Raw genomic sequence first — 23,890 nt, 5'->3', positions numbered from 1 at the left:
AGTTCAAAAAAATAGAATCTCCTAGAAATTCACTCACGATACCTTTTAATTTTTCAATGCTTGGTCCTTTAACACCAAGTTTGGGGAATTTTCAAGCTTTTCAGTAACATGAAAGTAGAAAACCTTGGTACTTTTTTATTAATTTAAGTAACTTCAAAGTCATTAAGAACTGCCTTTGAAACAGAGTAGGAAATAAGCCTACATGTCTATGTAGTCACTGAGGTAGATAGGGGCCCAGAGTTCCTGGCCAGGAATGAGCTACAGTGTTTATTTACGGATCCCTCTGTCCTGGCTTTGGCACAATGAGAATAAAAGTGTTTAAGAAGACTGTAGTGTGTTCCTGCTCCTAGCCTCAGTGGTAAGGGGGAAAGGCTCTTCTCCCAGACACTTGCTGCTCTCACACTGACGATTCCCCTTGACATAAGAAAGGGAGAAAATGAGAGGATCAGCACTGCTATAGGTACGCGAGACGCCCACTGCCCCAGATGCCGGCATCCCACAGGTGCAGCCAGGAGCAGCCGAAGGTAAACAGGGCGAGTCTGTGGCTATGTGACAGCTCTTCCCATTAATTCCTCCCTTAGCTCTTAGCTGTCCTCATGTCTATCAGTCAAGTATTTATCCACTAAATGGGACAGATGAATTAAAAACTCTGGATTGTCTTAGCTGTAGCTGCTCAAGTCTATAATCAGAAACCTTGAAGGGGCTGAAACAGGTGTTCTTGCACCCAGGTCCTGGGCATTCCATTGCCTGAGCATTCTGCTCTCTCTCTGAATGGATATGCAGCTCGTCTCCATCATTTCCAGGGCTCCAGGGCCCCCAGATTCAGAGACTCTAGCGCCCCCAGATTCAGAGACTCCAGCAACTACATTCTCCTCTTCCTTCTCTGGTCCCTTGGCTGGGTCTCACCATCTGTGGCTTTCTTCCTCCCTCCCCCAAACCAGCCCCCGTCACTCAGAGAGCACTCCCAGCCCTGCTGTCGCATGAAGGGAGCACAGAGGTGCTCGCTCCAGAGCTGCTGACCATTTGTGCCCAGTTCACAGCACGAGAGCTGTGTGTGTCACTAAAGGTGGGTAATATTAACTTTGCTGTACATCTACTTTCTTACAACACTTTGCAAATTGATTCTTTTCACATTGATTTACAGATAAGTGGGAGAGACAGTAAAAGTATACCTCCACTTTAGTCAACGTTAAATACTGTGTATATACACACAAATACCAGCAGAAAGTAGGAAACACATTTACAGTTGTTGGGTTAGACCTGCAATCACCAGCTACTGTCAGTCACACAGAGCTCAGAGGACCCGATGAAAGTCACAGAATAACATATTAACATATTTAATGTGCAGTTTAAGGAGCACGAGCTATGTACATCTCCAAACTCATTCATGAGTGTGGACAGTTTTAAAAATCTCATTTCTCACTTTTTCTTATTGCTTTCAGTATTTATTCATTCTACTTAGCTTTCACTGAAATATAATAGAGTCACCAAATATTTAAGGAAAATTGGAAAAGAAAACCTTTTAAAATAGTGAAGCTTTTTTTCTTTCCTTTTCGCAAATTAAAAAAAAAAAAGCATATTCAACTCAGAGAGGATACAGTCCATTCAAATTGTGGACTGTAGCGTCACTGGTGAAAAATGCTGGGATTGTGCGGGGTGTTTCTCTTACATCATTTCATCTGTTGTTACTATACTGTTGTTTGCACAATAATAAAAATCACAGGTGAAAATGGGACAAGAAAGGAGAGGAAAGAACCTTGTGCTCGTGCAAGTTCCTCTGCCGCTGTAGGGCCAGGGTCACCTGCTTCTCGGCTTTCTTCACCAGCCTGTCATCTTCTTGCAGCGCGTGGCTGGTGCGCAGCTCCTGGATCAACTCAAGTCGCTTCTCTTTCCCTTCAAACATCTGTATCAAATCAAATCAGAGAGACCCGCAAATCAGCATTGCCAGTGCAGGCACCAGGCCTTGCAGGCAGGGACTGACGAGGCGCTCATGAATCGCGGGTTCTGCTCCGCCATGCAGGGCCACGGACCAGGTGTATGCACCGAGCTGGGCATCAGCCCTGTTTTCTGCTCCTCCAGCTGTTCAGGCAGACAAGGAACTCAGCTACCCGTTAACCGCTGACTGAATTTCTTAAAATGCCTCTCAAAGACAAGGTGACAACTCTAGGGTCATGTTAAGAAACTGGAACCTTCCCTTCATTTCCTGGCTCTTCCCCTAAGAAGCCTGGGGGTGGTATTTTTCATTGTCGTTTTTCTTTGCTGAGAAATCTGCTCCTGGTCTGGAATACACGACCTGCTGTCTGAACTTCACTGTGGCGTTTCTCCTGTGGAAATACTGGCAGGAGGATGGGGAATAGCGCTGAACACAAGACGCCCATCCAGCCTCCCTGAACTGACTCACCATAACTGAGTCTCTTAAGAGTTATAGCTGCCTGGGGAAGAAAAAATGTTTTAGCTGAGGCTTTACATCAGTCCCTTTCTAAGCTTAAGAAGCACAATGATCTGACTAAGGCTTTACGGCCAGGAAGACCAGAGTTGAATTTGCTGGCAGTTAACATAATCCCACTCAGGCTCATATTACTCACCTGTAAAATGGGTAACTGATAAAAAAAAAATGTGCTGATATATGTAAAGCAAAGAATATATAATGTGAGCATACAGTAAGAGTTCAAAACTATAGTTATTTATTTACTTAGCTATTTCATTTATTATTCATGCATTGCTAGCTAATATGCAAACTCAGATTATTATGACTGTGGAAAATTAGAGAATCCACTTGGTTTGTGATGCTTAATAGTCAAAACTCATGTATGAAAACTGCTGGATTCAGCAATTCCATGGAAGACATTAGCTTCACACTGCCTTGGTTACACACAGGAAACAGCAGGCGGCTCCTTTCTCTCCTTGATACTGTGCCACTCACTTGGGCCAGCTATGGCAGTAAAAGGGAAGGAGTGGGTAACTCAACAGCATAGTTCCACAGGACAGCAGGCTGTGGGAGGCAATTCACCCCACGGAAATAAGCACAGGTGCACTCTCTGAATCTAGTCTCAAAGGAGAAGAAAGGGGCCAGGGGTCCACCCTACACACCATGTTTTGAACAACTCTGCCCCGGAGCAACTTTTGAAGGTAGATCACAGCCATTTCTATATCTTCTTCTTCCTAAAAAAACAAAGAGAGAACGAAGCAGCTTGAGAACTGCAGCAGTTGCTATCAAACACTTTTTTGAAGATTTATATCTAGCAAAAAAGCTAGACATCAGAAGGATTTAAAGAGAAACAAAAAATCATTCTTCTTTGAACATATAGGACTTTAAACATGACATTATTGTCAAAATTCATTATATTTTTCATGATGAGATATCACTGGTAAACTTCTGATATAGTTTCACCCACTGTCATGCTATCCTTACAAATTAAGCCATTTTCATTTTTTCTATATTCCTTTCCAACAATATCTTTCTTGAAGCAATAGGTACTGCTAATAACATCCCTTTTGCAATAGTTTTTTTTTTTTTTTTTTCATGTTTAATTATGAGACAAAGAATACAGGCTTCCCTGGTGGGTCAGTGGTAAAGAATCTACCTGTCAATGCAGGAGACAAGGGTTTGATCCCTGGGTTGGGAAGATCCCCTGGAGAAGGAAATGGCAACCCTCTCCAGTATTCTTGTCAGGGAAATCCCATGGACAGAGGAGCCTGGCAGGCTACAGTCCATGGGGTTGCAAAGGTCAGACACAACTTAGTGATTGAGCATGAAAATGAGGCAAAGAATGCAGATGGGGTATACTGGAGTCAAAAATGAGGTGCTTTTCACAAGAATTTAGTTCAACTGGTAAAATCAGAATATAATGGACAAAATCAGCAATCTACAAAAATCACCTTAAATATGTGTAAAAGCAAAAAGAGCAGAGTCTACAAATTTCATTAAAGCCCCTCTGAATGCAAAAGACATCAGTAGTGGAATCAATGGCATTAACACTTGTGAAAGACATGTTAACCACAGGCAGTGGTCAGCACAAAGTCTAGAAAAGAGGATGCTGCCCAGAAGCGCATTGCGGCCAGTCAGCAGGAGCATTCCCACCCCTCCAGAGATCTCAGAGCCATTGGAGGTGCTAGTGAGATCTCCCAAAGCACAACCTTATATGCAGTTTGGCTTTGTGTGAGAACTTCCCCGTGTTGGGAGAGAACAAGCTGACCTCCCGAGAGCAACATCCTGGTATACCAGGCAGTTAATGGTTCTCTCTGTAAAGTATGTTGTTGTTGTTCAGTTGCTAAGTTGTGTCAACTCTTTGCGACCCCATGGACTGCAGAATGCCAGGCTCCTGTCCTTCACCATCTCCCAGAGTTTGCTCAAACTCATGTCCAATGAGTTGGTGATGCTGTCTAACTATCTCATCCTTTGCTGTCCCCTTCTCCTTTTGGCTTCAATCTTTCCCACATCAGGGTCTTTCCCAATGACTTCGCTCTTTGCATCAGGTGGCCAAAGTATTGGAGTTTTAACTTTAGCATCAGTCCTGCCAATGAATATTCAGAGTTTATTTCCTTTAGGACAGACAGGTTTGATCTCTGTGCAGTCCAAGGGACTCTCAAGAGTCTTTTCCAGCACCATAATGCAAAAGCATCAATTCTTCAGTGCTCAACCTTCTTTATGGTTTAACTTTCACATCCGTACATGACTACTAGCAAAGCCATAGCTTTGACCATACATAACAAATTTGCAAATTTGTGGCATCTCCAGCAGTTTCTTGTGAATTTTCTGAGTCAGTCCTTTAAATCCTAACCAACTCTGGAAATGCTTACCAAACTGAGTGTGGGGCCCTGAGAAGGTAAGGCACAGCCCTGGAGTCAGAGTGAGCTCTCTGGCCAATCTTAACCCAGAAGCTGGCCTGTCTTGATGATTTCTTGCTAATTCCAGCTATCATCAACCACTTCATGTGGGAATACAGTTACAGTATCTGATCATCATTCCATCTTCTTATTTGACATACATCAGGATTACCTTCTGAAGCCTATTTTTCTTGGGAAGATTTCATTCTTTGTGTTTTTATTCTTGAAAAGGACTGGGTTTAGATTTCATTTTGCTTTTTTTTCTGTGAGCATTTGAAATATAAGGATAAAGGAAATGTAATTCAGATCTTGGGAAATGAACATGGTCATATTAGGTTTGTTTTTAATCCAAACTATCTGGAGAACAAACAGCGAAGCTGAATTTAGCTTTTCAAATAAAAAAAGCCTCAAACTTACATTGGAACTCATCTCCAGGGTTGGAGTTGGAAGTCGAGGTTGAGGTACTGGCTTTCTTTGAAGAAAACGCATAGGTTTCTTTGCTTCAAAATCCTTATTCTTCTTTTCCAACAGTGCCTGAAATAATACCAGTGTCTGACAATGATATGTCGATATATGTTCATCAACTGTAACAACTGTACTGCTCTGGTGGTGGATATTGATAATGGGGGAGGTTATACATATGTGGGAATAAGAAAGTATCTCCACTTTCCTCTTAATTTAGCTGTGAATCTAAAATTGTTCTGAAAAGTGAAGTCTTTAAAAAAAAAATCAGTGGCATTTCTTACATTTGTATTTTTTTCTACTACCAGATCAGTTAGAAACAATGTTCCCTATGGCCATGCTAGGACAGTTTGAGAAAGTACAAACCAGGGTGCACCTATGATCTTCCATGAATAAGTTAACCACTAAACAAGCATGAAACATTCTGGGTGTATCCATTTTAATCAAAAGTTTTGGAGACTTTAAAAATGTTTTTGAGTTTTTAAAAGGTTCTGTGATGTGTGTATGCAAGCAAATCCCCCAACTTCTGTTCTTCCACATAAGCTAATCTGCTGTTTTAAATGACTGCCTGGGGCAATAGAAAATTGTCCTGTGCAGTGTCTGACTAAAACATTTAGTATATTTTATTGCTTTGACTGTGTGGATCACAATAAACTGTGGAAAATTCTGTAAGAAATGGGAATACTGGACTACCTGATCTGCCTCTTGAGAAATTTGTATGCAGGTCAGGAAGCAACGGTTAGAATTGGACATGGAACAACAGACTGGTTCCAAATAGGAAAAGGAGTATGTCAAGGCTGTATATTGTCACCCTGTTTATTTAACTTATATGCAGAGTACATCATGAGAAATGCTGGACTGGAAGAAACACAAGCTGGAATCAAGATTGCCGGGAGAAATATCAATAACCTCAGATATGCAGATGACACCACCCTCATGGCAGAAAGTGAAGAGGAACTCAGAAGCCTCTTGATGAAAGCGAAAGTGGAGAGTGAAAAAGTTGTGTTAAAGCTCAACATTCAGAAAACGAAGATCATGGCATCCAGTCTCATCACTTCATGGGAAATAGATAGGGAAACAGTGGAAACAGTGTCAGACTTTATTTTTCTGGGCTCCAAAATCACTGCAGATGGTGACTGCAGACATGAAATTAAAAGACGCTTACGCCTTGGAAGGAAAGTTATGACCAACCTAGATAGCATATTCAAAAGCAGAGACATTACTTTGCCAACAAAGGTTCGTCTAGTCAAGGCTATGGTTTTTCCAGTGGACATGTATGGATGTGAGAGTTGGACTGTGAAGAAGGCTGAGCACTGAAGAATTGATGCTTTTGAACTGTGGTGTTGGAGAAGACTCTTGAGAGTCCCTTGGACTGCAAGGAGATCCAACCAGTCCATTCTGAAGGAGATCAGCCCTGGGATTTCTTTGGAAGGAATGATGCTAAAGCTGAAACTCCAGTACTTTGGCCACCTCATGCGAAGAGTTGACTAATTGGAAAAGACTTTGATGCTGGGAGGGATTGGGGGCAAGAGGAGAAGGGGATGACAGAGGATGAGATGGCTGGATGGCATCACTGACTCGATGGATGTGAGTCTGAGTTAACTCCGGGAGTTGGTGATGGACAGAAAGGCCTGGTGTGCTGCGATTCATGGGGTCGCAAAGAGTCAGACATGACTGAGCAACTGATCTGATCTGATCTGATCTGATTGTTATGGGGGAAATGAGGGATATTAATTGGCAATTGTTTTCAAGTGAAGACAGCTTGACTTTGGGCTTGAAGCCAAGCACATCAAGATTTTTAAATCTGGTTCCTTGTGAAAGAATGTGTTTCTATTTCAATATACATTATATATATATATATATATATATATATATATATTTTACTTTTGATCATCAAAAATCCTGACAGAATTATACATGACATCAGGTTTTGTTCATTGGTTCCATTTTCAGACATGGGGGATGTTTTTAGCTTAAAAGTATCAAAAAATGTGATCTCTGTGATTTTAAATTTTAAAACCACACTTTAATTACTTTTTCATCATTTAATAATTTTTATACTATTTTCCCACAAAAACATAAATAAGTGACAAAACAAACACTAAGTCAAGAGTTAAGATTTATAAAAAATATGCTAATTATGAGTAAAATTTGGAGCCACAACCAATTACCATGGCTGTAATAGAGGCTCTGAGTTTCTAGAAAATAAATCTGATGGCAAATATATATATAACAGCTCTATGATAACCAAAACTACTGAATCAACAGGAAGCAGCAGTCGTTTAACAGTAGAGTTGACCCTTGAATGACATAGGTTTGAACTGCATGGATCCACTTATATACAGATTTTTTTCAATAAATATATTGGAAAAATTTTTGGAGATTTTTGGCAATTTGAAAAAACTTCCATATGAACCACACAGCCTAGAAATATAGAAAAAGTCAGGTATGTCATGAATGCATAAAATACATGTAGCTATTAGTCTGTGTTACCACTTTGTTGTTCAGTCGCTAAATCGTGTCTGACTTTGCAACCCCATGGACTGCATCACACCAGGTTTCCCTGTCTTTCACCATCTCCTAGAGTTTGCTCAAACTCTTGTCCATTGAGTCATTGTTGCCATCCAACCATCTTATCCTCTGTCACCCCCTTCTCCTCCTGCCCTCAATCTTTCCCAAGACTACACACAAATCCATTATAAAAAGTTAAAATTTATTGAACTTATGCACATAATGCCATTCAAAGTCAAGAGAAATGTAAACAAAGATGCAGTATTAAATGATAACTGCACAAAACTGTAGGACATACTATACTACTATAATAAATTCATAACTACCTCCTGTTGCTTTTGCTGTGAACTTAAGTGTTGTGACAAACCTAGAGACATTAAAAAGCAGAGATGTTACTTTGCCTTCAAAGGTACATATAGTCACAGCTATGGCTTTTCCAGTAGTCAAGAATGGATGTGAGAGTCAGACCATAAAGAAGGCTGAGTGCTGAAGAATTGATGCTTTTGAATTGTGGTGCTGGAGAAGACACTCCAAGAGTCCCTTGAACAGCAAGGAGATCAAGCCAGTCAATCCTAAAGGAAATCAACCCTGTATATTCACTGGAAGGACTGAGACTGAGGCTAAAGCTCCAATACTTTGGTCACCTGATGTGAAGAGCTGACTCATTGGAAAAGACCCTGATGTTGGGAAAGATTGAAGGCAGAGGAGAAGGGGCCAACAAAGGACAAGATGGTTGGATGGCATCACCAATTCAATGGACATGAGTTTGAGCAAGCTCCAGGAGATGGTGAAGGACAGGGAAACTGGGTGTTCTACAGTCTGTCGAGTTGCAAAGAGTCGGACACGACTGAGTGGCTGAACAACAACAAGCATTGTGAATGTCCACTTAAAATGTAAGGTGATGCCAAGCATCTGAAGGAGCAATTCGTCTCTGCAATAAACTGCATGTCATGGTAACAAGTGATCTCTAGCAGTTCTTGTATATTTTTCACTGTGTTTAGTGCAATACCATAAACCTTGAGTAAAAACATGGGACTCATATGAAGTGCCACTAGTGATGCTGGGTTTGCTCCCAAGGAGGAGAGAAAAGTCATGATATTACAAGAAAAAGGTGAAGTGCTTTATATGCACGATAAACGGAGGTTTGCAGCCGCAGTTCCCCACCATCTCAGGATAAATGAATCTAGTGTAAGGACCACTGTGAAAAAAGAAAAGGAAATTCAATAAGCCATGGTTACAAGCAGATGTGAAAACCTTGCACCATTTGCAAAACACCTTCTTATCTCATGTTGAAAATGAAGCTTTCATGTGGATGCAGGATTGCTATAAGAAAGGCATACCTGGACTTCCCTGGTGGTTCAGTGGGTTAAGAATCTGCCTGCCAGTGCAGGGGACATAGGTTCAATCCCTGGTCCAAGGAGATTCCACCTGCCATGGAACAACTAAGCCCACGTGCTGCAACTACTGACACCCGCATGCTCTAGAGCCCGTGCTCCGCAACAAGAGAAGCCACTGCAATGCGAAGCCTGCACACTTCAACCGGAGAGTAGCCCCACTGGCTACACCTAGAGAAATGCAGAAACAAAGACCCAGCGCAGTCAAAAGTAAAGGATAGAGCATAATTTGATGAGTTTTGGGTGAAAAAAAGAAAGACACACCTATAGACTCTAATATGATTCAAAGAGCTTACCAGATGCCACTAGTGGTAAAGAACATGCCTGCCAATGCAAGAGATGTGGGTTCAATCCCTGGGTTGGGAAATCCCTTAGAGTAGGAAATGGCAACCCACTCCAGTATTCTTGCCTGGGAAATTCCTGGACAGAGGAGTATGGTAGGATATACTCCATGGGTAGCACAGAGTTAGACACGATTGAGCATGCATGCACATACACATGATTAAAAAAAAAAACTGAAGTCATTATATGAGAACTTTAAGAAAAGGAAGGTGAGGATTAAAGCTGGAGAATTTAATGCCAGCAAAGGATGGTTTGATAATTTTCTAAAGAGGTTTGGCTTAAACCAAGATAACAGAAGTAGCTTCTGCTGACCAAAAGGCAGAAGATATGTTCCCAGACACCATTAAGAAAATCATTGAGGGGAAAGAATATCTTCCTGAACAGGTTTTTAATGCTGATGAGAGTACCCTACTCTGGGGGGAAATGCCACAAAGGATACTTTTTAGTAAGGAGGAGAAGTAAGCACCAGGATTCAAGGCAGGAGAGGAAATGCTAACTCTGTTTTGTGCAAATGCAGTTAGGTTATGATCAGAACTGCCTGATCTACAAAGCTGCTAAGACCCCAGCCTTGAAGGGAAAATGACAATCACCAGCTGCCAATCTTCTGGCTGTAAAAGAAAGCAAGGTTTCTGGATTGGTTCTATTAATTGTGTTATTCCTAAAGTCAGGAAGTACCTTGCCAAAAAGGAACTGCCTCTTAAAGTTCTTTAGATATTGTACAATGTCCCTGTTGATGTTCATTGTTTTTCAGTCACTAAGTCATGTCCAACTCTCTGCAACCCCATGGACTACAGACACCAGGCATCCCTGTCCTTCACCATATCCCAGAGTTTGCTCAAATTTATGTCCATTGAGTCAGTGATGCCCTTCAACCGTCTCATCCTCTGTTATCCCCTTCTCCTTTGCCTTCAATCTTTCCCAGTATCAGGGTCTTTTCTAATGAGTCAGTTCTTCACATCAGGTGGACAAAGTATTAGAGCTTCAGCCTCAGCATCATTCCTTCCAAAGTATATTCAGGGTTGATTTCCTTTAGAATCAACTGGTTTGATCTCCTTGCAACCCAAGGGACTCTCAAGAGACTCCTCCAGCATCACAGTTCAAAAGCACCAATTCTTTGGCACTCAGCTTTCTCTATAGTTCAACTCTCACATCTATACATGACCACTGGAAAAACCATACTTTGACTCAACAGACCTTTGTCAGCAAAGTGATGTCTCTGCTTTTTAATACGCTGTCTTGGATTGTCATAGCTTTTCTTCCAAGGAGCAAGCATCTTTTAATTTCATGGCTGCAGTCACCATCGGCAGTGATTTTGGAGCTCAAGAAAATAGTCTGTACTGTTTTCATTTTTACCCCATCTATTTGCCATGAAGTGATGGGACCAGAAGCCATAATCTTAATATTTTGAATGTTGATTTTTAAGTCAGTATTTGCACTCTCCTCTTTCACCTTCATCACCTTCATCTTTTTCTTTCATCAAGAGGCTCTTTAGTTCCTCTTCGCTTTGTGCCATTAGGGTTGTGTCATTTTCATATCTGAGGTTGTTGATATTTCTCCCAGCAATCTTGATTCCAGCTTGAGCTCCATCCAGCCCAGCATTTCACATGATATACTCTCCATATAAGTTAAATAAGCAGGGTGACAATGTACAGCCTTGACGTACTCCTTTCTCAATTTGGAACCAGTCTGTTGTTCCATGTCCAGTTCTAACTGTTACTGCTTGACCTGCATACAGATTTCTCAGTAAGGCAGGTCAGGTGGTCTGGTATTCTCATCTTTTGAAGAATTTTCCACAGCTTGTTGTGATCCACACAGTCAAAGGCTTTGGCATAGTCAATAAAGCAGAAGTAGATGTTTTTCTGGAATTCTCTTGCTTTTTCTATGATCCAGTGGATGTTGGCAATTTGATCTCTGGTTTCTCTGCCTTTTCTAAATCCAGCAGCTTGTACATCTGGAAGGTCTTGGTTCATATACTGTTGAAGCCTAGCTTGAAGGAGTGTGAGCATTACTTTGCTAGCATGTGAAATGAGCACAGCTGGATGGTAGTTTGAACATTCTTTGACTCTACCCTTCTTTGGGGTTGGAATGAAAACTGACCTTGTTTAGTCCTGTGGCCACTGGTAAGTTTTCCAAATTTGGTGGTATATTGATACAGCGCTTTAACAGCATCATCTTTTAAGATTTGAAATAGCTCAGCTGGAATTCAATCACCTCCATTAGCCTTGTTTGCAGTAACACTCCCTAATAAGGTCCACTTGACTTCACACTCCAGGATGTCTGGCTCTAGGTCTGTGACCACATCACTGTGGTTATCTGGGTCATTAAGACCTTTTTTTGTACAGTTCTGTGTATTCCTGCCACCTCTTCTTAATGTCTTCAGTTTCTGTTTGGTCCTTACCATTTCTGTCCTTTATTGTGCCCATTGTTGTATGAAAGGTTCTCTTTGTATCTCTGGTTTTCTTGAAGGGATATCTAGTCTTTCCCATTCTATCATTTTCCTCCATATCTTTGCATTGTTCACTTAAGAAAGCTTTCTTACCTCTCCTTGCTATTCTCTGGAAATCTTCATTCAGATGGATATATCTTTTCCTTTCTATTTTGACTTTCTCATCTCTTCTTTTCTCAGCTATTTGTAATGCCTCCTCAGACAACCACTGTGCCTTCTTGCATTTCCTTTTCATGGGGATGGTTTTGGTCACTGCCTCACATACAGTGTTATAAACCTCCATCCATAAGTTCCTCAGGGACTCTATCAGATATAATTCCTTGAGTCTATTTGTTACTTCCACTATATAATCATTAGGGATTTGATTTAGGTCATACCTGGCCATTCAGAATCCCATGAGTTCAACAACAAAGGTGTCAAAGTGATCTACTTGCCCCTGAACACAATGGCTGTAATTTGGCCTCTAGATCAGCGGGCCATAAGGACCTTTAAGGCTTGTTACACATGGTACTTTATGGAAAGGATTATTTATTAAAGGATTATTAATGCAGACACCATGCAAGTCTGCCACTGAAGATGCCATCACTGTTACAGAAGAAGTTTTGAAAGTCAATAAGCCCCAAACAATAAATTCCTGCTGGAGAAAACTGTTCAGATTTTATGCATGACTTCACAGGATTTATGACAAAGCCATTCAAGGAAATCATGGAAGAGATTCTGGAGACAGCTAAAAAGGTGGTGGTGGGGGTGAAGGGTTTCAAGACATGGATCTGAGTGCCAAAGAATTGATGCTTTTGAACTGTGGTGCTGGAGAAAACTTTAGAGTCTCCTGGACAGCAGGTAGATCAAACAAGTCGGTCCTAAAGGAAATCAACCCTGAATATTCATTGGAAGGGCTGGTGCTGAAGCTGAAGCTCCAATACTTAGGCCATCTGATGTGAAGAGCTGATTTACTGGAAAAGACCCTGATGCTGGGAAAAAATAAGAGTAAGTGGAGAAGGAGGTGACTGAGGATGAGATGGTTGGATGGTATCACTGACTCAGTGGACATGAGTTTTAGCAAACTTGGGAAGATAGTGAAGGACAGGGGAGCCTCACATGCTGCAGTTCATGGGGGTCGCAGAGCTGGACACAACTTAGTGACTGAGCAACAACAATAGAAGGATACCACACCAGAGGAATGAACAGAAGATGACTTGATGGAGGTGACTGCTTCCAAATGAGTGCCATACAGTGAGAAAGAGACTGTAGAAGAACCCGTGACAGAAAACCACGATGGATGATCTGGGAAAACAATTTTGATTACTCAAGGCTGCATTTGACTTCACATAAGACATAGACCCTTCTATGTTCAGTTCTATGGCACTGAAACAAAAAGCAAATGATGAAAGAAGGTTTGGGACCATATAGAAACATTTTCAGAGAAATGAAAAACCAAAAAAAGTCAGACAGTAATTAAATGTATTTCTGTAAAGTTACACTGCGTGTGCCTACCTCTCTGGCCTCCCCTTCCACCTCCTCTATCTCTCCCATCTCTGCCTCCTCTGAGACAGCAAGACCAACCTCTCATCTTCCTCCTCCTCAGTCTATTCAACACGGAGACCACAAAGAAGAAGACCTTCATTGTTATCCACTTCCATCTAATGCATAGTAAATAATCATCATGCCATACAGTTAATAAATTTATCTGTTATGTACATGTGCAAGTGTCTCTGTGTAAAAATCTATTGACCACATTTTCATGTCATCATGATCACCTAAGTATCATATGGAGCATCGTGTCCAAGAGTTGTGTTAAATTCAGTGAAGTAAGACCAAACAAGGAAGCTGTGCTACAGAGTTCAATTGAAAAAACAGTTTCAAGAAAGAAGGAATCACCAGTCATATACTACAGAGAACTGACAGCTGTGTGGGAGCTAGCGATGTAGAGGGCACGGCTGGACAACAGCAGACTCAGTGGAGAGTGTTTTAAAGTCTAATTTGTCTGAAGAAAGAGATCAAGACGGTGGAGTAGGATGCAGAACTCACTTTCTCCACTGAGCATATCAAAAATATATTTAATTTTTCCAAAAACTGTTCTACAAATACACATGTGGAACAATTCTCAGTGAAAATTACCCGGAGACTCACAGACTCTTGCACAAACACAGCTGTAAGACCCATACAGAATTGGGCAGAAAGGAGAGAGAAGTGATTAAGGTGAGATTTCCCAGGGGATTCAGAAGAGGAGGAGGTTAACACAGGCAGAGATCTTCCCAAGAGAGTGAGCAGTTTGAGTCACATATTGGGCATCCCAGCCCAGGGGTCTGACACAGGGATGACAAGTCTCCTTGGCTGGTTAGAGAGCCAGTGGGAGTAACAGGAGGACTGTAGGAAGCCTGGACTCTGCTTGTAAAGAGCACATGCATGCTTGATTGCTCATAAAGCAGAACAAAGAGGGTGGGCTGAAAATTGCATGGGTGGCTGGTTGGTTTCCCATGAATGCCTCGGCATGCAGACCAGCCTGAGCCAAGAGAACGCTCCAGCCCTCTTGGGAACTTGGCTGTGAGATACAGAAGTGGTTCAGACATAAAACAGCATCTGAACAAGGTGGGGGGACAGCCATCTCTGGTTCTTAGAGAGGCAGAGCAGCAGGGATAGTCCAGATCTCTGGTCCTACTAGGACCACTATGGCCTGTGCCAAGGTTTGCACTCTAATCCATGCCAACTACCCCTGCCACCCTCCTTGCTCCAGCATTATTTTCATCTGGGGCAAGCGCGCCAGTGCTAGGAAGGGGGAGAGTGTACACTTGGAAGGAATGGAGCCAGCTTTGACCTGATCCTCAGGGCTTCTGCTACAACAACATGGTATAGGAACTCACCCTCAACAGGGCAGTATGGCCACCAAGCAGAGGGGAAACTGTCTTACAACTGGCGTCAGCCCTAGCACGTCCACCTCCAGCCCCACCTCCTACCAAGGTGATAGATGCCAGCATGCCCTGAGAAAACATCACTTGAGTTCATGTCAAACCCAACTCTCCCACCAAAGCCACTGGGTACAGACAGACTGTATAGGGATGCTTCCACATACGGACACCCCTTCAAGACCACAACAGGTAACTGTTTCATCTAAGTTCATAGAAACAGAAAGAAAACCAAAATGAGAAGACAGAGGAATGTGTCTTAATTGAAAGAGTAAGTCAAAACCCCTGAAAGAGACTTCCTTGGTGTTCCAGTGGCTAAGGCTCCATGTTCCCAACTCAGCAGCCCAAGTTTGATCCCTTGGTAGGGAATTAGATCCCACATGCTGCAACTAAGAATCAGTGTGCCATGACTAAAGATCCCACATAGTTCAACTAAGACCCAGCACAGCCAACTAAATAAATATAGACATTAAAAAAAACTGAAAAAACAACTAATTCAACAGAAATAAACAATTTATCAGATAAAGAATTTGAAGCATCAGTAATAAGTGTGCCAACTGAATTAGGAAAAAGGATAGATGAACATCATGAGAATTTTAACAAGGAACGAAAAAATATAAAAAAGGACTAGTCGGAACAAAGAAGAATACTTTACTGAAATAAAGAATAATAAAGAAGAATATAATAAATAAATAAATAAATAAAGAAGAATACATAACTGAAATAAAGAAAACACATTAGAAGGCATGAATAGGTTACTGTTGATAAAGAAGAGACATGAGTGATCTGGAAGACAGAATAACAGAAATCATCTAATCAGAATAGGAAACGGAAAACAAAAAAAATGAGAATAGTTTAATGGATCTATGGGACAACATCAAAAATATCAACATTTGTGTTATAAGGGTTCCAGAAGAAGAAAAGAGAGAGAAAAGGGTCAAAGTATATCTGTTAGAAGTATTACTGAAAACTTTCCAAACTTGAAGAAGGAAACGTATTCAGATACAGGAAGCACATGGTGTCCCAAACATGATGAACCCAAACAGACCCACACTAAGACATAATTAAGATGGTAATGGTTAAACTCAGGATTCTGAAAGGAGCAAGAGAAAAACAAAGAGTCATATACAAGGGAACCCCCATAAAGCGATCAGCTGATTTTTCAGCAGAAACTCTGCAAATCAGAAGGGAGGGCCATAATATATTCATAATGTGTCCAAGACTGAATCAGGAAGAAACAGATAATCTGAACAGTTAGATCATTATTAGTGACTTGAATTTGTAAAAACAAAAACAAAAAAAACCCCATCAAAACCAAATGAACAAAATAAAAACAATAAAATTCCCAGCAAACAAAAGTTCAGAATGAGATGGCTTTACAAGGGAATTCTACCAAAGTAACCTTCTCAAACTTTTCCAAAATAAAGATGAGGATGGAACACTTTCAAAATCATTCTGAGGCTACCATTATCCTGATATCAAAACCAGACAAAGATACTGAAAAAAAAGGGAAATTACAAGCCAATAAATTTAATGAGTATAGATACAAAAATCCTCAACAAAATATCACCAAACCCAATCAACAATAATAAAAAGGATCACACACCATGATCAAATGGGATTTGTTTGAGGGATGCAAAGATGGTTCAATATTCACCAATTAATATGATACATCACATTAACAAAAGGAAAGGCAAGAATCATATTATCATTTCAACAGACACAGAAAAAACATTTGACAAAATTCAACATCCATTCATGATAAAAGCTCTCAGTAATGTGGATACAGAGCAAACATATCTCAATATAATAAAAGTAATTTATCACAAACCCACAAGGAATAACATACTCTATGGTGAAAAACTGAAAGTTTTTTCTCCAAAATCAGAAACAAGGTAAGAATGCCAACTCTTGCCACTTCTATTTAATGTAGTATTGGAAGTTCTCATCACAGCAATCAGACAAGAAAAAAATCCATCCAAATTGGAAGAGAAGAAGTAAAACTGTCACTATTTGCAAATGATATGATACTATATACAGAAAACCTAAAGTTTCCACAAGAAACTATTAGAACCAATGAATTAATTCACTAAAGTTATAGGATACAAGAGTAATATATGGAAATCTGTTGCTTTTCTATATACTAATAATGAAATACCATAAAGAGAATTATAAAGAAATGGTCCCATTTGAAAACACATCGAAAAGAATAAAATACCCAAAGACTAAACTTACCACTGAGGACAAATACCTGTACTCTGAAACTATAAAACACTGATGAAGAAATCTAAAAATCATACAAAGAAATGGAAATATAACCTGTGTTCTTGGATTGGAAGAATTAATAGTTAAAATGTCCATACAAAGCTATCTGCATATTTAATGCAATCCCTATCAAAATATCCATGACATTTTCAACAGAACCAAAACAAATAACCCCAAAATTTTATATCACAAAAGACCCCAAATTACTAATGCAATATTAAGGAAAAAGAATAAATCTGGAGTTAACATGCTCCCTGGCTTCAGACTATACTACAAAGCTACAGTAATCAAGACAGTATGATACTGCCATAAAGAGACACACATAGATCAACAGAACAAAGAGCTCAGAAATAAACCCATGCATTTATTTTCAATTAATCTTTGACGAAAGACACAAGAATATACAATAGAGATATGACAGTCTCTTCAATAAGTGGTGCTGCAAAAACTGGACAGTAACATGTAAAAGGATAATGTTAGAGGACTTCCTTGGTGGTACAGTCGATAGGAATCTGCCTGCCAGTGTAAGGGACACAGGTTTGATCCCTGATCCAGGAAGATTCCACATGCTGCAGGCAACTAAGCCCGTACACCACTACTACTGAACTCATGCACTCTAGAGCCTGTGAGCCACAACTAATGAGCCCCTGTGTCACAATTACTGAAGGCTGTGTGCCTAGAGCTTGTGCTGTACAAGAGAAGCCACTGCAATGAGAAATCTGTGCACTGCAAAAAAGAGTAGCCCCTGTTTATTGCAACTGGCAAAAGCCCGTGCACAACAATGAAGATCCAGTCCAACCAAAACATTAATAAATAATTTTTTAAAAGGATAATACTAGAAACTTTGCTCACATCATATACAAAAATAAATGGATTAAAGACCTCCACGTAAGACTGGAGACCATAAAATTCCTAGTAAAGAACATAAGCAGAATACTCTTCGACATAAATTTTAGCAATGTCTTTTATGGATCTGTCTCCTAAGCCAAGGGCTTCCCAGGTGGCTCAATGGTAAAGAATCCACCTGCCAGTGCAGGAGACACGGGTTCAATCCTTGGGTTGGGAAGATCCCCTGGAGAAGGAAATGGCAACCCACTCTAATATTCTTGTCTGGGAAATCTCATGGACAGAGGAATCTGGTGGACTACAGTCCACGGATTCACAAAAGAGTTGGACATGACATAGTAACTAAACAACAGTAACAACTCTTAAGGCAAAAGAAATAAAAGCGAAAATAAAAAAATAGGACCTAATTAAACTTGAGCTTTTGCACAGCAAAGGAAACCATCAACAAAATGAAAAGACAACCTACTGAATCCCTGTGTATACCTGAAACTAACAATGTAAATCAACTGTACTTTAATAAGAAAAAAGACTGTCTTGGAGTGGATAGCCTATCTTAACATAGACACAAGGTGAGTGATATTTAATATGAAATTAATATAAGTTTTATTACTGTTTTATAACTTTGCTTTCAAAGAATTACATTACCGTGCTGCTAAGTCGCTTCAGTCGTGTCCGACTCTGTGAGACCCCACAGACGGCAGCCCACCAGGCTCCCCCGTCCCTGGGATTCTCCAGGCAAGAACACTGGAGTGGGTTGCTATTTCCTTCTCCAAAACATTACCATACTGAATGCTTTTCTCTCTCATAAATTGAGAAACTGCGTATCATCCTATTACCACAGGTAAGTGGGAGAACAATCCTTAAGTATGCTAAAAATAAATGAATTGTATACTTTATAAGGTTAAGTTTATGGTACATGAATTATATCTCAATAAAAAGTAAAGGAGAAGTAAAGACTTACAGATAAAATTGAGGGAGTTCACTTCCAGTAGACCTGCCCTGTAATAAATGCTGAAATAAGTTCTTCAGGAAGGAGATAAAGACCACAGGTCAGAAACTTGGATCTATTTAAGAAAGGAAGAGTGAGGTTTCCCTGGCGGCCCACTGGTAAAGAAGCCTCCTGCCAATGCAGGAGACAAGGGTTCGATCCCTGGTCTGGGAAGATTCCACATGCCACGGAATGAGCCCCTGTGCTGCCACTATCGAGCCTGTGCTCCACAGCAAGAGAAGTCACCACAACCAGAAGCCCACACACTGCAACTGGAGAGTATTCCCCGTTCTCCGCCACTGGGGAAAGCTGAGCACACCAACAAAGACCCAGTGCAACCAAAAATAAATAAATAAAATAAAAAATAAATAAATAATTCTTTTTTTAAAAAAGGAAGAGTGGAAGAGGTGGAATAAATAAAGGTAAAATAAAATATTTTTAATTGCTATAAAGGATAACTGCTAAAACTGTAACAGTAAAAATGTATTGGGTGATTATAGCATAGGAATCAGTGAAATAAATGACAGCAACGTCACAGGGATGGTACAGAGGAATTAGAATAATTATTAGAATAATAATAATTATTATTATATAATATATAAATTCTAATTATAATAATAATTGGAATAATCTGCTATACAGTAACTGCATGACATTATTTGAAGGTGGACTTAGATTATTTTATATGTAAAATCATTATACTAGTTCACAAAGCAAGCCTCACTAAATTTCAAAGAATAGGTGTCATACAGGCTAGGATCTCTGACCACAGAGCAATTGAGAAATTAATTAGAAAATTAGTTACAATTCCTGCAGGTTTGGAAATTTTAAAACACATTGTTAAATGCTCACAGGTTCAAAAATCATAATGAATGTTTAAAAAAAGATATTAACAATAATGCCAAACTATATATCAAAACTAATGGAATGTACCAAAATCAGTGTTTTGAAGGAAATGGTTAGCTTTAAATATTAAACGAAACTGATGAGTACCTGAAAATTAATGAGCTACATTTCTATTGTAAGTTAAGAAAAGAACCACAAAACAGAACCAAAGAAAGTATAAAGAAAGATAAAATAAATATGAGCGGGAACTAACGAAACCGAAAAAATATACACAACAGAGAAAATCAACAAAATCAGAAGTTCAATGTTTGAAAAAAAATACCAAGAAAATAAACAACCCTTCAGTAAAGTTGATTAAGGAAAAAGAGTTAAAGGACAAATAACTTGATGAATGAAAAGAATGGGCATGATTATAGATAAACACTAAAAAAGATTTTAAAGTAATACTATCAACAACCATACGAAAAAATGCTGAAAGGTTAGATGAAACAGAATTTGTAAAGAAAATACAATTTACCAATATGACACACAAAGTTCTACAAGTTGTAAGAAAACTGAAGGAGTGTTTAAGAATTTTCCCATGAAGAAAACATCTCAGAAAATTTTATACGAATAGGTACCAAACTGAAGAAATAGATCATCTTAAACTTATTTAAACTCTTCCCAAAGGAGGAAAGAAGGAATACTCTCCAGTCCATTTCAGAAGATGTATATAACTCTAAGACCAGTGTCACATATAGTCATATAGTTTTTCTTTCTGAGTAAGAAAAAGCCATTTCCCTCATGAATATACAAAAAAAATTCTGAACAAAATATCAGTATATCAAATCCAACAATGTAATAAAAATAATACACTCTGACCATGTTATGTTCATACTAAGTGGAAGTTACCCGGTCATGTCCAACTCTTTGCAACCCCATGGACTATACAGTCCAGGCAATTCTCCAAGCCAGAATACTGGAGTGGACAGTCTTTCCCTTCTCCAGGGGATCTTTCCAACCCAGGGATCAAACCCAGGTCTCCCGCATCGTAGGTGGATTCTTTACCAGCTAAGCCACCAGGGAAGCCCAAATATGGCTAAGTATGTGAAGTACTAAGGGAAGTACTTCAGGGAAGTACTAAGTATGTGAGGATAAATTAACATTTATAAAAAGCTATAAATGTTCCTTATTAGAATAGTAATTTTTTAAAAGAAAAACTATATAATTATCTCAATAGATGCAGATAAAACATTTGATAAAATTCAACATAAGCACATTATTAAAAGCTTCAGTAGGTTAGGAATAGATGGGAACTTCCATACTCTAATAAGAATATCTATAAAACAATCTTATAGAAGGTGAGAAAATGATGAACATAGAATTCAGAATCAGTAAAGAGACTGCAGGATGAGGTAGGAAAGAACCACATAGATATACTATTTTAAATGTCCTAATTCTTGTATCGTCAAGGACCTAATTTTAATCTTCAGTGTGAGTTCCCTGGAAAGTCAAAGTGTTAGTTGCTCAGTAGTGTCCGACCCTTTGCGACCCCACAGACTATAGCCTGCCAGGCTCCTCTATCCATGGAATTCTCCAGGGAAGAATACTGTTCATTTCCTTCTCCCAGGGATCTTTCCAGTTGAGGGAGTGAACCCACGTCTCCTGCACTGCAGGTAAATTCTTCACTGTCTGAGCCACCAGAGAAGCCCTGGATTCTTATGCTATTACTAACTGAACAAACAAACATGCTTGGACCAGTGATGAGGGTATGTCATAAATCAGTCTCAAAGTGTGGTCCCTGAAGCATCAGCATCCCCTGGAAACTTGCAAAACATGCCAATATTCCAGGCCTCTCTCCCCTACTGAATCAGAAACTCTGGGGGTAGGGCCCAGCAGCACGTGTTTTAACAAGCCCTCCAGGTGATTCTGATGCAGCATAAAGACTAAGCACTACAATCATAACCTACAGATTCAAAAGTATACAAGTCTGAACACCTATAGTCCAATTAAGAAAAGAGAAAGGCCAGCTAATGGATGAAGCTGTACAGTTGGCTCATGGGATGACCATCAAACTTTCTCATTTAGCTGAGTTTAAACTAGATGAGAGGGATGCTGAGCATGACTCCCTTTCTTCATGATGCTAACAAATTTAAAGGAAAAAAATAAGGCCTATTACACTATTAAAACCAACAGTAATCCTGCATGCTAGAAACTTGTTATACATCAATGCTGTGTCATATTTTATTGGGTAGATCCCAAGTCAGAACCATTTTTAGAAAGTACCGTGACTTCTGCAAATGGGGAGAATGCCCTCCAAGAGGTTTTCCTATGGTTTGAAATGAGGTGGTAAAACTGATTCAGCACAACACAGGCAACCACCAGAAAGGTCTAGAGAGGAGAAAAAAATATAGGCTTGTGTGTTGAGAACTACTGGACATTGCTGCCCAAGACAAAGTGCAGTTTTGGAGTGTAGTATATCTCTGCAAAAGCCCCACGAGAAGCATCTCGTCATCCAGATGGGAACTCAGCTCAGTGCTCTGTGACGATCAAGAGGGGTGGGAGGGAGGCTCCAGAGGAAGGGGATATATGTATACTTACAGCTGATTCATGTTGTACGACAGAAACCAACACAACATTGTAAAGCAATTATCCTCCAATAAATAAAAATGAATAAAATTTGCTAAGAAAGTAAAACAAAGAAGAAGCAGCAGCATACCTTATGAACCTCTGCCAACTCACGGTCCACCCTTGCAGCCCTCTTTAGAAAACCATCTTTGGTAGTAGTGACTTTCGGTTTTGGTGGTTTGATTCGGGGTTGTGTCACAAAATCTGGGAGACAGGACTCAAGCTCAACTAATCCTATGGAAAGGAAGTACATGATTAGTGTCTGGTGCTTAGATATATCATTTGAAAGCATACTGTTAATTTCATTAGCAGTTTGCCAAGTGGTTTTATTTAGAATTATTGATAAGGTGTACCTCATATAATTGAATTGTCCCTGAAATACAAAGGAAATTTCTATATAATTAACTTATATTCTTGGTAACTTAGATTGTAAAATAAGAAATGCATTCTAAAATGAAACCACTGTCCTATCAAAAAGTAATAATACCACAATAATAAACAGGAAGTTAATGATCATATGACATTGTGATTATACATGTCACCACCATTCTAAAGTGGCTGTACACCAGGTTATCATATCCAGCTCTAGAGAGGGTCAGCCAGAGGTGCAAGTTCAATGGTGTGACCGTCAATGCACGATCTTGGCCATGTGATTCTCCAACCTCTCAACTGAAATTTAAATAATTTAATTAAGGTTCTCTTGGACTTTACAACAGGTATAACCCTCTCCATTAATTTATCCCCTAGTTTATCCATCCCCTTGCCCACTAGTATTCTGGTGTTTCTTCATAAAGGGCCGATTTCATGACATATTTCTTGTTTGCATCATAAACCTGGTATAAAAACTTTTTCTATTTTATTTTTGCATAACTTCAATTTTAATGACATTAAACATGTTTAAATGTTTAGTAGTTTATTGACTTTACTGCTTGGTAAATTGTCGCATAGTGTATCCATTTATTTATTTGGGTCTTTACAGTTTTTATTGGTTTCTATGAACTCATTATTAATAATACTAAACATGTAATGGCTATTTCTTACAAATATTGTATTTTTGATTAGCTTTTAATCTAAATTGCTATATTTCATATTTCTAAGATAACTCTCTTATACTAGGCTTGTAATTATAGGAACTGCTTACCTTCATAGGTGTTGAGATAGTGGTTTTTTACTACAAAGTCCTCTGAATTGTTGTCTGGGAAACGACCAAGGCGAGATAGAGGTCCATAGACCTGTGATGCATAATCACAATAATCCTTGATGATGTTTCTTCTCTCCAACTTCCCTTCTATATTCTTTCCCTTTCCCATCAGTTTTCTGATTGCTAAAATAAAACATACCTCCATGACTATCTCTAAAATATTTTCTGAATGACCCAAATGCAGGCTAATAAACCAGTTGTAGTATTATTCACAGGGAGACTACTGAGCTGAATAAATTTCATCATGATCAC

The 23,890-nt window shown here is 39.5% G+C and overlaps 1 protein-coding gene across 7 annotated transcripts in view; it reads right to left on the bottom strand.

Annotated features, from left to right (window-relative positions):
- MAATS1 (MYCBP associated and testis expressed 1) overlaps positions 1 to 23,890 on the bottom strand; it is a 113,699-nt gene that overhangs the window by 45,454 nt on the left and 44,355 nt on the right. For all 7 annotated transcript variants that reach the window (XR_003508930.1, XR_003508925.1, XR_003508895.1 and 4 more), the window contains 5 exons: positions 23,579 to 23,761; positions 22,529 to 22,671; positions 5,245 to 5,361; positions 3,091 to 3,162; positions 1,757 to 1,903 (listed from right to left, as the gene is read on the bottom strand). Coding sequence is in view for 4 of the 7 variants with exons in the window: in XM_027529317.1 (XP_027385118.1) it covers positions 1,757 to 1,903; positions 3,091 to 3,162; positions 5,245 to 5,361; positions 22,529 to 22,671; positions 23,579 to 23,761 (662 nt within the window). In the remaining 3 variants the exon portion in view is untranslated. The remainder of the gene's footprint in view (positions 1 to 1,756; positions 1,904 to 3,090; positions 3,163 to 5,244; positions 5,362 to 22,528; positions 22,672 to 23,578; positions 23,762 to 23,890) is intronic.

Source organism: Bos indicus x Bos taurus, chromosome 1 (assembly GCF_003369695.1).
Source record: "Bos indicus x Bos taurus breed Angus x Brahman F1 hybrid chromosome 1, Bos_hybrid_MaternalHap_v2.0, whole genome shotgun sequence".
Taxonomy (NCBI): Eukaryota; Metazoa; Chordata; class Mammalia; order Artiodactyla; family Bovidae; genus Bos; species Bos indicus x Bos taurus.
Note: the sequence above shows the minus strand (reverse complement) of the source record. Positions and strands in the feature narration are given on the sequence as shown.